General features: G+C 31.2%; 5 protein-coding genes across 10 annotated transcripts; 3 read left to right on the top strand and 2 right to left on the bottom strand.

Annotated features, from left to right (window-relative positions):
- Positions 1-26: 26 nt before the first annotated feature.
- On the top strand, positions 27-2331 carry LOC122574218 (cyclin-L1). The gene is made up of 4 exons (XM_043741544.1): positions 27-359; positions 460-644; positions 736-1320; positions 1399-2331. Exons 1-4 carry the CDS (start codon positions 129-131, stop codon positions 1643-1645), a joined length of 1248 nt encoding a protein of 415 aa, XP_043597479.1. The 5' UTR covers positions 27-128; the 3' UTR covers positions 1646-2331.
- Positions 2325-3471, bottom strand: LOC122574227 (leucine-rich repeat-containing protein 51-like). The gene is made up of 3 exons (XM_043741559.1): positions 3332-3471; positions 2896-2969; positions 2325-2806 (listed from the first exon to the last, which is right to left on the bottom strand). Exons 1-3 carry the CDS (start codon positions 3469-3471, stop codon positions 2325-2327), a joined length of 696 nt encoding a protein of 231 aa, XP_043597494.1.
- Positions 3434-4717, top strand: LOC122574222 (borealin). Of its 2 annotated transcripts, none has more exons than XM_043741552.1 (2): positions 3434-3529; positions 3613-4717. In XM_043741552.1, exon 2 carries the CDS (start codon positions 3693-3695, stop codon positions 4554-4556), a length of 864 nt encoding a protein of 287 aa, XP_043597487.1. In that variant the 5' UTR covers positions 3434-3529; positions 3613-3692; the 3' UTR covers positions 4557-4717. The 2 variants fall into 2 exon arrangements, with proteins under 2 accessions (XP_043597487.1, XP_043597488.1); XM_043741553.1 differs by having other exon boundaries at positions 3447-3555.
- Positions 4718-4936: 219 nt separating this feature from the next.
- Positions 4937-10547, top strand: LOC122574210 (Hermansky-Pudlak syndrome 3 protein homolog). 2 transcript variants are annotated; one of them, XM_043741509.1, is made up of 4 exons: positions 4937-5537; positions 5785-9033; positions 9124-9238; positions 9309-10547. In XM_043741509.1, the coding sequence occupies exons 2-4, from the start codon at positions 5809-5811 to the stop codon at positions 9488-9490; spliced, it is 3522 nt and encodes a 1173-aa protein (XP_043597444.1). In that variant the 5' UTR covers positions 4937-5537; positions 5785-5808; the 3' UTR covers positions 9491-10547. The 2 variants fall into 2 exon arrangements, with proteins under 2 accessions (XP_043597444.1, XP_043597445.1); XM_043741510.1 differs by having other exon boundaries at positions 4939-5537; positions 5828-9033.
- A 179-nt stretch (positions 10548-10726) lies between these two features.
- On the bottom strand, positions 10727-14091 carry LOC122574213 (peroxisomal targeting signal 1 receptor). 4 transcript variants are annotated; one of them, XM_043741529.1, is made up of 8 exons: positions 13720-14085; positions 13033-13425; positions 12485-12938; positions 11861-12404; positions 11621-11789; positions 11386-11543; positions 11155-11322; positions 10727-11078 (listed from the first exon to the last, which is right to left on the bottom strand). In XM_043741529.1, exons 2-8 carry the CDS (start codon positions 13378-13380, stop codon positions 11039-11041), a joined length of 1881 nt encoding a protein of 626 aa, XP_043597464.1. In that variant the 5' UTR covers positions 13381-13425; positions 13720-14085; the 3' UTR covers positions 10727-11038. The 4 variants fall into 4 exon arrangements, with proteins under 4 accessions (XP_043597464.1, XP_043597463.1, XP_043597462.1 ...); XM_043741528.1 differs by having other exon boundaries at positions 13033-13403; positions 13720-14084; XM_043741527.1 differs by having other exon boundaries at positions 13033-13408; positions 13720-14084.
- Between the last annotated feature and the right edge of the window lie 51 nt (positions 14092-14142).

Below are 14142 nucleotides of genomic sequence, written 5' to 3' on the forward strand. Positions count from 1 at the left end.
GAAATAAACACATAGGTTTAAACTTATATATGGGAGGTATGGTATTGGAGAAAATGGAAGGCTAACCTTTTCTACCGCAAGCGCGTGAACAAATATACTTTTTCTTTGTTTAATTAGTATAAGTTGAAATGAGTAACGCGAAAGAAAATTCTACGACACCGGCAAAAAATACGGTAACTGTTAATACGAAAGCTCATGGAAAAATCGTGCTAACACTTCAAAATTGTCTTTTACCTGATGAAAAACTAAACTCGACGCCATCACATTTAGACGGATTGGATGCAGAAACTGAAACCGATCTAAGGATATTAGGATGCGAATTAATACAGACTGCTGGTATTTTACTGAAACTACCCCAGGTTTGTAATTATTTTCACAAGTAAACAAAATGTTTGTAAACGACATAACCTCTATAACCTTGGAACACATAGTCTCTACTTTTATTATCTTTTTGAATAGGTCGCAATGGCCACAGGACAAGTAATATTTCAACGATTTTATTACAGTAAATCGTTAGTTAGACATAATATGGAAACAACTGCAATGGGTTGTATTTGTTTAGCTAGTAAAATTGAAGAGGCCCCGAGACGTATCAGGGATGTTATCAATGTGTTTAATCACATAAAACAAGTTTCCAGTCAAAAGTAAGTATGATTCTTTGTTTCTAATGTTATTAAATTTTATATATATGAATAACAATAATATACTAGATTTGTTTTTTTTTTTTTTTTTTAGACCAATACAACCCGTAATACTTGATCAAAATTATGTAGCCCTGAAGAATCAAGTAATTAAATCTGAAAGGAGAGTCTTAAAGGAGTTAGGTTTCTGCGTCCATGTAAAACACCCTCACAAAATTATTGTTATGTATTTACAAGTACTGGGACATGAAAAAAATCAGGCTTTAATGCAACAATGTTGGAATTATATGAATGATTCTTTAAGGTCTGATGTGTTCTTAAGACATCAACCAGAAACTGTTGCTTGTGCATGTGTATATTTGGGAGCAAGACAGCTACAGTTACCTTTACCTACTTCACCTGCTTGGTTTTCTCTTTTTAAAGTTAATGAATCTGCTATTAGAGATGTTTGCCGTCGTATATTACGACTTTATTTCCGACCCCGTGTTAGACCGGAACAGTTAGAGAAACGAGTAGAAGAACTTCGTCGACAATACGAGGAAGCAAGAACCAAAGCAAGAAGTGGGGATGTAGATAGCCACACACCTAGCCCACCACTGCCTAAACATCATAATGCCTGGGGTGGATTCATTAGCCGCAGTGGTACGCATGCTGTGCCAGAAAGAACAAAGTCACCTAGGTATGATGTCATGAAAGGATGAGAAAATAAAGTAATAAAATGTAATTAATGTCCAAAATCGTGTTTACCTTATTTTAGGCGATCAAAATCACCAAGTACTTCACCATCTAGAGGTGAAGGAACAAAGCATTCCAAGAGGAAAAAACATAGTAGAAGTAGATCTCGCAGTCATAGTCATGGACGATCCCGAAAACCGAAAAAGGCTCAGCGAAGACGATCTGGCAGTCATAAATCATCACGTAGTCGTTATAGATCGCGTAGTCGATCTCGAGATAGAGATGTAGAAAAATCAAGTAAACACCGCAGTAAGCACAGACGACATTGAATGTATGAAAAGATCATCATGTATATTACAAAAAGGAATATTGCAATTACGTGAATAAGTTATATTCAATTTGTAATATAATACGGGGCCTTTTTTTACCTCTGTTGATTAACCCATTTACATCCAAGCGTGGATTAATCCGCGCGCTACGACTGTCTTCTATCACCAAACGCGGATTATTACGCAATCGGACGACTGTCTTCTATCACCAAGTGCGGATTATTACGCGCGCTACGACTGCTCTTTTTTATTTCCATTCTAATCTAAGTAATTTTTTGTTTTTTCCTCTGTTATAAAGAATGTAAGGTGCGATGTTTACGAAGTAACATTGCCTACCAATCGTTTCGAACAGTAAATTTTCGATAAACTCCATGAAGAATTCAGATGTCATTTACTGCACCTACGACCGACCGCACGCGGTGATAGGGATCAGTCCTCTTAAGTAGGGCCATGATGCAAATGATTAAAATGCAATTTAAATAGAACAATCGATGCTACTGTATGGTATCTTGAGTTAATTTAACGATGAAAATAGTAGGTTTTAAATAAATTGTTTCTAAGAGTGCGCGTTAAGTCACATGTACCTCAAGGAAGACGGTACATTTTAAAAGAATATTACAAGTAATGATACTTAAAAAGGCGTGTATTTAATACAAAACTTGAAAATAAAGTTTTATATTCATGTACTACCATATATTATTTTGTAAAATCCAGCCGGTGCTGCCTTCTTCCTCTCAGTTGATAGTACCGCTGAAAAGTCTAGCGTCGTTAATTGTGGAAGAATGTGAACGATGTATCCTCTATAATACGGAAGATTTTCAATGGGATTTCCATGTAGCGTTAAAGATTTAAGAGTTGATAACTTTTTCAATTTTACAACATCATTTATATCCGAAATATTGTTTCCATGCAAATAAAAAATTTTCAAATTCGGAAAATGTGTAATATCATCAGCAATTTGTTCTATTTCATTGAAAGAAAGATCGAGCCAACTAAGGTGCGATGGATCATCGAGAAGTTTTTGTGCAAGATTTTCAAATCCGAACATTGATGTCAATGAATTATTGCTTAACCACAAGGAACATGTTACAAAACGATCTGCAGCTGTTCGTAACGGAATTTTACCCGTTCGTACTGCTTGTGGACGCTTATTTGCCAATTCTCTTGTAACAAAATAAATATTTTTATTAATATTATCTTTGAATTCAGAAAATATATCATTTTAATAGTGCATCATATTACTAACATACCATTCATTGTGGTTGCTTTTTTGAATGACAAGTCTAATGGAGCGGCTATCAACATCTCTTGCCGTTCATTTCGTCTATAATCAGAAAGTGGTTTTTCATAATACATAGTAGTGTCCATTTTAATGTTTGAATGATAAGATCTTGACAAATTTTGAAGAAACTATGCCAATATTAGTATTAAGAATGTATGCAAAACGTTCACTTGAAGTTGTTTGCCAATTCTTAATACCATTACTAAAACTTTCGTTCTTCACCTAAAATTCTTGTCTCCATAATTTTTGATATAGATAGTCACTTATTCAATAATTATTATCATATATCCGTTATGTATATAACTTAAAACAAAAAGTAATAATTTTAATTACTTATATAATTTTATGAATAAATTTAATTACTTTAACAGCTTATAATTGTGAGAGATAAAATAATACGCAACCTAAGAAATTTGACGCGGGTTTTTTTCTTCACGTAATTTAAATCAAATTGAGTACACTGAATGAAGTGTATTTTTGAACACATGGAATGTAATACGTGTAAACGGCGACAGGTTGCTCTTTGTACGTATTCTTTAACCATTTTGTCGTTCTGTACTTTTCTATAATCATTGCTATCGAATTATAAACTGTTAACGGCGGTAAGCTAGATTGAAAACATTTTAATGTGAGTCAGACGAACAAGGAATTTGTGAATATTATTTATATGTAAGCTCACATTTAGTTTAAGGTTGAATAAACCACGTGTGATAGAAGAAGCAAAGAAGCAGTTTGGTTACATTCCTTACTTTTGGCCTGCTAAAGATGCCGCGCACAAAACATGTTCGGAAACCAAAACAAGAACGGCACTCTGCAGAAGAAAGTGACTTATTAATCAAAGATTTTGAACGACAGGCACATTTGCGAATATCTAAGCTGGAGGCAGAATCAAAAATGGCGATAAAAGGTCTTGAAACTTTTGTTGATGTTACCTTATCTCGACTTCCGACTGAGATACGACAGATGACTCTTGGCGAGATACTCAATTGTAAGGCTGGCGAAGAGAAAGAAAATTGTAATGAAGTTTCGTCGTCCATCGACGACCATTCACTAAGATTGGCTCCAACGGAGAAAAGAAAGAAAGTTGGTAAAAGAATTACTAGCGGGACGGACGATGGATACGTTACTGAAGGTGTTACGACAACGCGTACATCAAGAGCTAGAAAAGTCGCACCTCCTACTGCTAGAAGAACACGTAGTACCTCAAGAAATAGTAAACGGAAGCTTAGTGAAATAAACCAAGAAACTATAAGAAAGACAATAAAGAAAGAACAAATCAAGGAATCTATGAAAATTGACAAATTTAGAACTCCTGCTGCTACAAAACCTGGGTTCAACGAATTTGATCTTGTAACTCCAAAAATAAAACCTAATACACCATTAAATGTATTAAGACGTCCAAGGCAAGGAGAAATGGTTCTTAGCATGCAAGGTAGCCCCTTATTGGTTTCTGCGGTTATTCAAGAAGACATTGCTAACATCAATGTACCTTTGCGTAATGGCAATGTTATGTCCTTATTACCTAATGATGGTTTACGTATGTCACACATTCCTACATTAGATGCAGAAACCATGAAACAGCTAGAAACTCTAAAAAGTCACATTGAGAAAGTTATCTCAACAAAATAGTTAAGATAATCATAAGGTAGATTTTTATAGGATCCATTTCTCGAGTTGTCATTGCGTGTCAATGAAATTGATTTTAGATCAAAGTATCTTTTGGATTGTGTCATAATTTTATTGCAAATAACGAATGAAATAAATGTTATTATATGTTCATTTAATATATATTTGATTAGCATTTGTTGCAATCTTTTTACACCTTATGATAATGATAATTTTATAACATATTAATATAACATATGATTATAGAACAAGAAAATTGATATTTTAAAATCAGATCAATATGATAACAATGCATGTATATGTATAATTTTTCATGTAATAAAAATTAAAAGATGAATTGTGATTTGTAACTTGGACATATCTAATTCATTATAGGATATATTTTAAAGAATCGTTGCAAAAATTAATATTTAGATTACTCGTTTTTATATTTTTTTTAATTATTTTTGGACAGAGTTCTTTTGCATTTTATATTTTATAATTACCTTACATTTTGAAACAGCATATTTATCGCATTTGGCGGGCAAGAACTAGTAGGGCGCGTATGTAGCACAATTATGTTCTAACCATTAGTGTACATGCGCGTACTAAAAGATCTGTCAAACGAACGAGCTATATTTGCATTCTTCTACTTTGTGATATTCGTAGTGTTTTTAGATTGTACAAAATCATGTATAAAATATCGTAGTGCTCATTTCCATACGACGTTAGTTGATTTTCTCGTACTTTATCGTAATTTGTCACTTTCAATATTCAATGTTTGTCACATAATGAAGGTATTAAATGTATAAAACATGAATTAGAAATGTCAAAGTACGCGTCATTGAGTTCGTTAACACGGTCTAAGATATATATCTATTAATCGGAGCAGAAAGAAAGCGATATTTCGGTGATATCTTCTTACGCTTAATTCTATATATTATATCTCGTTGATATTGAAAGATTCCGAAAACACAACGAACTTATTATTCTGTCACACATTTTGTAAGTAACTTGTGTATTAATAGTTTAAAAATGTAAAATAACCTTCAACGAATTTTATAATAATTTACATCTTTAAATATTGTTCGATCACATCATGTAGTAATGTAAAAAAGTATAAGTTTTATATCAAATTTAAACAAAATAATTATTAACTTGAATTCATGTTCAAATTAGTTGCAAAGGTGATCAACTTACTATAATTAGATATAGTAATTTTCTTTCATACGTAAGATAGGTATGTTTAAAGAGCTCTTTTAGCACAAAAATCAACATGGTGCGTGTAATCACAGTACATAATTTTCTGGGGCAAAATATCACTCAAATTGAGGAGCCAACTGCAAGCTGTATAGCAAATGCATCTGGACATGAAATGCTACTCCTAGCATTATCAACTCATTGCGTCGAAGTTTGGGAATTGATGATGTCTGATATTAAACTACATACTGTTTTTCCAACAGTTGATATGATTAATCAAATGGTGCACTGCACTAAAGAAGATTATGTTGTAACGTTAGAATCAAAATTATCTAGAGATGCAAGCATTAATAATCATGCAGGGAAAACGATTAATAATTTTGTTAGAATTTATGTTAACTGGGCTATGGTGAAAGATCAAAGTCAACCTATGCGTGCTAGAATAGCTGGGCGTGTTACTCCGAGTTTAAATCGACCATTGAATAGCTTAGAAATGATAGAGTTACCATTAAATGTGCAACCTACACTCATTGCTTGTTGCCAAAGTACTGGCAACCTACTAGTGGCTTCCGGAAATAGTGCTATTTTACATGAATTTAAAATTGAAACACAGCAAGTATCAAAGATGAAGTTTATAGATTTTGAGGCTCGACCATGGTCCTTGGGCTTTTCATTTTCTCCTACACACATGGAAATTGTTGAAGATTTCATATCAATCATGGATAAAACAAATTTATGTGTTTTTCGATTGACTAATTCAATGTATGAAGATATTGATCAATTGAGTTCTCTAACTTCCACAAACTCTTCATCTATTGATAAAACATCTATATCCACTGATTCCTCCCTTGTGGAAAACAGTAATAATATGACTAATCAAGATGATAACACAATATTGCAAGGAATAAATTCAAAATGTAAAAGTTCTAGTCAAGATCTGCACTTTATTGTATCAGAAAACAATGATTCTAGTGGAACAAGTACAAAATTTAAAGGTAGGAGACATAGAAGTTCCAAAACAAGTATATGGAGTAAACTGGAGACAGGAGATTTCAGAAAAATAAAATCTAATAATAATGACACTATTATAAATTTGGATCATTTAGTGTATAATGAAAGGGATGAATTACAAAGATTAATTGATCAAGAAGTTGTAGATGGAAATTCACAACCCTTGACTATAAATTTACCATCTATAAGTTTGGAAAGAGCAGGACCTGGGCATACATTAAGCCCTTTCGTATTAAACCCATCAGAAATAAGGATTATAATTAAAACGAATTCTCCTGATTTAGGATGGTCGGAAAATTATACAATAAAAAATTTATTATCTCTTAAAGTAATGGCAGTTAATAATAAACTTGATGGAAGTTCTGAACTGTTCAGCTGCTCTTTATTGAAGCCATTATACATGAGAAAGGAGTGTAATACTTCTTGTTTAAAAAAATCAATCCTCAGATCAGATAAATATACATATTTGCAGGGCGTAAGTTGCTTCTTATGTACACTGCAAGAAGGATATCTTTATCATTTCTCTGCTACTAGCTCAAATCCTACAGATGCAACTTGTTTAACTACTTATCCATTTACTGCACCTGTTAATCATGTAGCTTTGGAGCATACTGCTTTGCATGCATTGACTGAAGCTGGTCTTGAATCTTACACGCTACGTTTATCTCATCATGTTGCTAGAATGTCTAATGATATAGAAAATGTAAGAGTTACGTGCCCTAGTGTCTCTGAGCCTGTTTGTTTAATAGGATTAAGGCCATTTCTGGGGATACAGAAATTATTACATAGCAAAAATTATCTAATTCTCTTAGCCAAAGCAGAAAACTCTTGGACTTTATATTCTTTAATTTTACCTAAATTGGAGAATTTGTACTACGATGTTTTAAACGCAGCGAGAAGTCATAAATCTTCTAGTCCTAGCACATACCGACATTTGTTAGGAGAAGCTCATGCTTTGATACGTTTAGCTAAAGACGCTGTGTATAATTGCTCAGACATTAATGAATTTGATGATATCGCAAATAAAAATGGATTGAAATTGAAGAACTTGTATAATCAATCATGCGCGCTGCTTGGAGACTATTATATTCGTTCCGAATATGACTCAGATTGGGATTTCTGTATACCCTATTATAAAATGTCGGGTTTAAAACCTTCAGAAGTATTATCTAGGAAATCAAGTCAAGATGCACCGGGACTCGTTACGTTTTTAACTGATATACTTTTCACGATGAAAAGTGGTCCGGAAGCAGATGCCCTGTTCCAAGGATTTAATATTGTAGAAATGATATGTAAATTAAAGAAACCAGACTTATTGAAATTGATCTTCAGTAGTCCCGTATTACGAGAATATACTACAGAAAAACTAATACATCTTTTGTTATTATATGAAACGGACGAATTAGTCAAGTTAGCTTTGGCACTCTTATACATACAAGCTGAAAAACAAGAACAAGCAGAGAAAGTACTTGAACCAGTCTCAGCATTATGTGTCAAGAAAATAGTTTTAGAACATTGGGACCTGTTGTTTGATATGACGGCGATGAAAAAGAGAAGTCCAATGATTCCCACGTTTTCAGATTTTGCCGGAACGTTAATGCGTCAGAAAAATTCAACCTTTGCTGAAATTCTAATACAATTAATCGAAGAGGATGGAATCTTATCTCTTCATCAAATTATACAGGTGTTTTTAGAATATTTACCATCAAGAGTAGGACGAGATGGGCATAATGCAGCGATGACATTACAAGTATTTCTCGAAAAATATCTTCACAACTACTTTAGTACAAAATTGATTATAGATTCGTCTGTTATAAATAAAAATCAAATACGCACGGATTTCGCTTTGGTTGAAGCTTTTAAACTATTAGTACGATCATACTTAGGCAAGTTGACACAAACAAAAGTGTACAAAATAGAAAATAAAGAAAACGTACAAGAAAATTATGATAACTTCATATTTACGAAGTTTAGACCTCATTATCTAAACGGGATGCCACCGTATGCGAAGGATTATCAAAAAGTTTTGAATGTGAGCGATCTAAAAGATTTCGCTGATATCGATAAGACTGACTCTGAAAAAACTATACCAACGGAATTGTTTAAATTACAGTCTGTATTATCTTGTGATTTTATACCAAATGAGTGTTTATATGAAGTTAAGCAATTTCTTGAAACACAAGAGATTGATGGCAGTTTATCTTTAAAAGCGTTGTGCATTCAAAATACTGAAGAAGCAACAACACTTTTAATGGATAATTGTCCTCAAGCTGTTGTGCAATATGCAAAGGTAAATACTATATATCTCAATCCACTACTTTTACGATATTTTCAATTTGTTTTTATGATTGAATTTCGTAAAATTGTGTTACAAATTTAGGACATGTATACTAAAGATTCTGAATGGAAGTATTTAATTGAGTTGACGCAAAATAAGATTGCTGTATCGAACTCTCGACAAGAATTGCAATGTTTATACACGCAAATTATGAAAGGTAAATTTTTTCGATATATTTATACTGAAGTATATTAAATTGTATTATAATATACTTTTTATCGTTTCAGCAATTTTGAATTATCTACCACATACGTTGTCCTTAAAAAGTTTACATCGTGTTCTTCCAAAAGATGATGTAATAACATTTCAAAAATGCAGTGAAATGTGTAATCAAATTATGCACGCCGAACATGTTAAATCTTTAATAATAGAAACTGGACAACAACTTTTATCTACTTTAAAATTGTGAGCGCTAATTTCTACTGATCAATTTTATCGTCATTTGATGATAGCATAGGTCCAATTTTATTTTAATTATAAAGAAAAAAAACATATGATCTAAATGCAACAAAATATTGTGTTGCACGAAAATTATACATTCTAGAGAAAATAGATTCGAAACAAATTGTACTTAATCGAATTTGTTGAAAACGATACTTTTTCATATGGCACGACTTTCACAAATTATAAATTTTTGCTTAAAATTACTTGACGTTTAACGTAACTAGTGACTTTCTATCTCTGTGATCACATTTCAGACACCTTTTTCATTTATATAGGTGTTTTTTCTTATTGAATATAACTATAAATTTACAAATCGTTATTGAATATACTCATCATTTGTATAATATTTTTAAAAGTATACATTTATTTTAATGCAATTATTTAAAATGCTCGATCTTGATTAAAATCTTGGTCACGCACAAGATTTTTTATGGATAAAAAGTTGTATTATATATAACAAATTGTCAGAAACTAAAGACAAATACTATAGATAAAATTAATTCACCTATTATTGATTGTTGAAATGTTCTATATAGATATATTGTATTATATCTAGACGTATGTTATCTTTCCCTTAGCTAATGAAATAGTTGAATCATAATTATGAAAAGTTTATACAGAGAACCAAGCATATAGATATTAAAATTTTACAATGTTATATATAATATTTAACGTAATAGATTGCTTTGTACACCGAACTAAGAAATTTTGTAGTAACGATCATTGTATTTTTGACTGCTGTTTGAATATTTCTAAGAATTTGTTAAAAATTGTTTATATTTTAACCGCTAAGGGCGGGGTGGCATGTGTTTAGGAAATCACGTATTGCTAAGGTAGTTACTTTTTATTATATTTGTTGATCCTATAATGTATTTTCATCACTTTCTGAATGTTACATTATATGTAACTTTAATGTGCCTTTAGGATTAATTTCTCTTTGTTACAAATGTAATATAATTATGTTAGAAGTGATCTATGATATTTATAAATTATAAAGAAATAATACATAGCTGTAACTCATATCAGAATGCTTCTTTATTACGTAATCATATTTTTATAATGTTATTTATTTATTTAAAGAAAGAAAGGAAAAGAAGGATGGAAATTATTTTATTGTTTCAGGATCGCTCGTTCCATTTCTTTTTTTACATATGATATTACCGATTTTTCTTTATTGAATTATTTTATCTCAGGCATTCAATTATTTTAATTAATTTTTATTAAATGCATAACAATTTCATTATAGTATAATCGCTTTTAATTTATATAAGATAAAACAATAAAAAGTCGTATATCACCAAACGTATCCAACAAATTAGTTTTTTGACATCTAATATATGTAACTCAACCCTTCTTATAACAAAGAAATTATATGACAGTACCCTTTTAATGTTCTTTTTTTTATGTACACTTTTCAACTACGAAAAATATTTTTAATTACTTTATTTTACGATATCTTATACACTAAGTTAAAAAGAGTTTATACTTTTTAACAGGTGAAGTCAACAATATTTTATACAATCTCAAATTCCTTATTCAACCTTGTTAGATCTCTGAAATAATAAAGAGTACCACTGTTTATATAATGAAATTTAATAGTTTTTATTAAAAAATATTTATTAACCATACCTGTTTTCTATAGCTTCATTTAAGTGATATTTGTGCATAAGCGAAATGACAAGTCTCAGTGTTGACCAAATGGTATTCGACATCGCTTTCGGTGAAAAGTTTTCACCGTGAACTCCACGACCAGCAGCTTGTTGGTTTAACGCTATTACAAGATGTTCACCTGCTTCTCTGTATAAAAATAAATAATTTAATTATGTAAAAAACTGTACATAATGTAAAAATTTTACTTACTTATATGCAGCAAGATTAATGCAAGAAATTCCAAGATTATAACGAGCTCTAATAAATCCAGGTGATAATTTTAAAGCGTGATGATACGCATTTATAGCTTCTTCCGATTTTTGACCATTAGCTAAAGTTGCACCTAATCTATTCCATAATCTAGAATCCTTCCGAAAATATCACGTTTTCGATAATATATTAACAATTGCTAATATGCATTACAAAAGATTGATTTAATACATACATCAGGGCGTACTTGCAGCGCTGCTTGGAAACAATCGCTAGCTTTATCATATTCATTAGATAAATTAAAAAGGACTCCTAATCCACACTGTACATCGGCATCTATTTCATTCCATGGATTCATTCGTGCAGCTTGAATATAAAGATCTTTTACTTCTTCATGTACGTCACTAGAAAAAGTAAGAAGAATATTAGATATTACTCTATATATGTGTATTTTATTAAACTTATTACTACTTACTCAAACAAAATAGTTGACACATTGGATTTTGATTGTTGTTCAGGACTACTAGCCTTTCGTACCGATAGATGCTTGTATTTTTCATTTTTTAGTAACCATTCTTTAAGTGTCACACATGCTTGGTTTTGGTAAGATTCATTTGTATATGAAACTGCAAGCGCCATAAGAGCAGCACCATTTACAGGATCCAAACTTAGACAACGTTTTAAAGCAGAAATAGCTAATGGATCTTGTTCATTTTCAGCTTGAGTTTTACCAAGAAGTAACCAAGCTTCTGGATCTTTTTCATCTTGTTGTACTGCTGCTTCAAAGCAAAGTATAGCACTTGGTAAATCTCCAGCTTCCAATCTTTTTTTACCCTCTTCTAATGCATTGGGAAAATTTTTCATAGGATTTTCTTCATGAAATTCATAATCTTTAAATGGATCATAAAAAGTATCATATTCTGAAAGCCATGGATGCTTGGAAGATAGTTCCCCAGATGATGAAATCTTTTCCCATTCATTTTGAAGCTTCAAGAATGTAGATTCATAATTGTCTGTCTCTAGAATAAAAGTTTGCTTTTATAAATATGTTTATAAGGAGAATTACAGATACTAACTTGGTACTAATATGTCTACCAACCTGAAGAAATATTTTCTTTTTGAAATTCATTTATCCAATTACTAGCAGCAGCTACTTCTTCTTCTTCTTCCACCTTAGCTGTCACTTCATTTTCTTGACTATTATTGGTAGAAATTTTGTCTTCAATCTTTTGATTATCTTTTTCATATTGTTCTATCCAGTCTTTACTTGTATTTTGAACATCTGGCAGTGATTCTTCATTATTTTTTATGGGAACATCTCCTTCCTGTTTCATAAATTTCATAAACTTTGAATATTCAAAATTAGGATTATCACTGTTTTCTATTGCTTCTGTTGGGTGTTCCATATTTATGTTATTCTGTATAGTATCTTTGCTATGTTCTATATATTCTTCTGCCCATTTTGGTCCTAATCCAAGTTCATGTTTTTGATGAGTTATAATGTTTGAATTCTGCTCTATCTCATGATGCCAAATGTCATCAGCATGGTGTTCCTGTGTTAATTAGAAAATACAAATTTGTAACAAATATTTGTCTTATACTATAATGCTGCTAATATATGAATTCCAATGGTAAAATGAAAATTACATTAAAATGACGTCCTGATTCAAGATATTGATTTGCCCAAGCTGTATCTAAACTGGTTAATTCTTGAGCAACTCCTGGTGCTGCTATAGGTGGATGAATATTTTGATCAATTTCACGCATTTCTTGCAATAAATTATCCATTCTAAATGTTTGAGGACATGAAGCATTTTCTTCTAAAAATTGTTTAACTAACTGATCTGAATCTGAAGCTTGGAAAGGTTCCACATGATCAAAAGGATGACGTATTCCTTCTTCTTTGAATCCATGATCACGTACAAAATGTGATGTTAAATGAATTAAAGAACTGGGTCCACCGCAGTCACCCTCCACCAATTCACGCAATGCCATCTTTTTATAATATCAATATATACCTAAACTGATTAAAAAAATGTGCTATTTTCGAAAATAAAAAGTAATAATGCATGAAATATATCTAGAAACATTATATTATAGTAAAATAATTCTATAACATTAATCTCATTAATTCAATCAATTAAAGTAAGATGCTTATTAATTTCATTCATTTTATTCGATATTAAATATCGAATGAAGGTATAGTTGAGATAAAATGTTTGCGTAAAATTTTTTTATACAACATTAGAATCCAATGATATTATATAAAAGTAGAAATGAATGCAAATTTCGTAAAATATCACAAATATTGGTAAAGGTATAAAGTTCACAAACCTCGTTTCGTTCTTAATATGTATAATTAAATATTCCGATGATATTGTTACGAGATATTAAATGTGTTGCATCAAATCTACTGTTTGAAATTGTTCATTTCCTTGCCATCGAACAATATTGGTACTATAAGTCGAGTAAATTTCGTTGTATAATGGTGTATTATCATGGCAAACGTAACGTTAAGACAAGACGAGTATTATAAAGCCATTTTTTATGTGTTTGTTGGCTAACGAACGTCAAACCGTGGACAAGTTGCAGATCTATCTGAAGACTTGAGTATCCTCTTTGTGTGGTATATGATACATACGCAGTACTAAAATATATTAAAAATATATTTTATTTTAGTTAGATAAAAGTTGTTCATCTAATAGTATTATATAATCCCTAAAAATAATGATAACATCATTTCATGTTTAATATTCA

The sequence above is a fragment of the Bombus pyrosoma genome, linkage group LG13 (genome assembly GCF_014825855.1).
Source record: "Bombus pyrosoma isolate SC7728 linkage group LG13, ASM1482585v1, whole genome shotgun sequence".
NCBI lineage: Eukaryota > Metazoa > Arthropoda > Insecta > Hymenoptera > Apidae > Bombus > Bombus pyrosoma.

What these genes read in the sequence shown, in the direction of transcription:
- LOC122574218 (XM_043741544.1), top strand. Translation starts at nt 129, where the DNA reads ATGAGTAACGCGAAAGAAAATTCTACGACACCGGCAAAAAATACGGTA. An exon ending in TTTTACTGAAACTACCCCAG is followed by an intron (nt 360 to 459) that starts GTTTGTAATTAT and finishes CTTTTTGAATAG; the next exon opens with GTCGCAATGGCCACAGGACA. An exon ending in GAAAGAACAAAGTCACCTAG is followed by an intron (nt 1,321 to 1,398) that starts GTATGATGTCAT and finishes ACCTTATTTTAG; the next exon opens with GCGATCAAAATCACCAAGTA.
- LOC122574227 (XM_043741559.1), bottom strand. Translation starts at nt 3,471, where the DNA reads ATGGTTAAAGAATACGTACAAAGAGCAACCTGTCGCCGTTTACACGTA. An exon ending in ACCCGCGTCAAATTTCTTAG is followed by an intron (nt 2,970 to 3,331) that starts GTTGCGTATTAT and finishes TTCTGATTATAG; the next exon opens with ACGAAATGAACGGCAAGAGA. An exon ending in AAAAGCAACCACAATGAATG is followed by an intron (nt 2,807 to 2,895) that starts GTATGTTAGTAA and finishes TTGTTACAAGAG; the next exon opens with AATTGGCAAATAAGCGTCCA.
- LOC122574222 (XM_043741552.1), top strand. Translation starts at nt 3,693, where the DNA reads ATGCCGCGCACAAAACATGTTCGGAAACCAAAACAAGAACGGCACTCT.
- LOC122574210 (XM_043741509.1), top strand. Translation starts at nt 5,809, where the DNA reads ATGGTGCGTGTAATCACAGTACATAATTTTCTGGGGCAAAATATCACT. An exon ending in CTGTTGTGCAATATGCAAAG is followed by an intron (nt 9,034 to 9,123) that starts GTAAATACTATA and finishes TTACAAATTTAG; the next exon opens with GACATGTATACTAAAGATTC. An exon ending in ATACACGCAAATTATGAAAG is followed by an intron (nt 9,239 to 9,308) that starts GTAAATTTTTTC and finishes TTATCGTTTCAG; the next exon opens with CAATTTTGAATTATCTACCA.
- LOC122574213 (XM_043741529.1), bottom strand. Translation starts at nt 13,380, where the DNA reads ATGGCATTGCGTGAATTGGTGGAGGGTGACTGCGGTGGACCCAGTTCT. An exon ending in AAAAGAAAATATTTCTTCAG is followed by an intron (nt 12,405 to 12,484) that starts GTTGGTAGACAT and finishes CTTTTATTCTAG; the next exon opens with AGACAGACAATTATGAATCT. An exon ending in AATGAAGCTATAGAAAACAG is followed by an intron (nt 11,079 to 11,154) that starts GTATGGTTAATA and finishes TTATTATTTCAG; the next exon opens with AGATCTAACAAGGTTGAATA.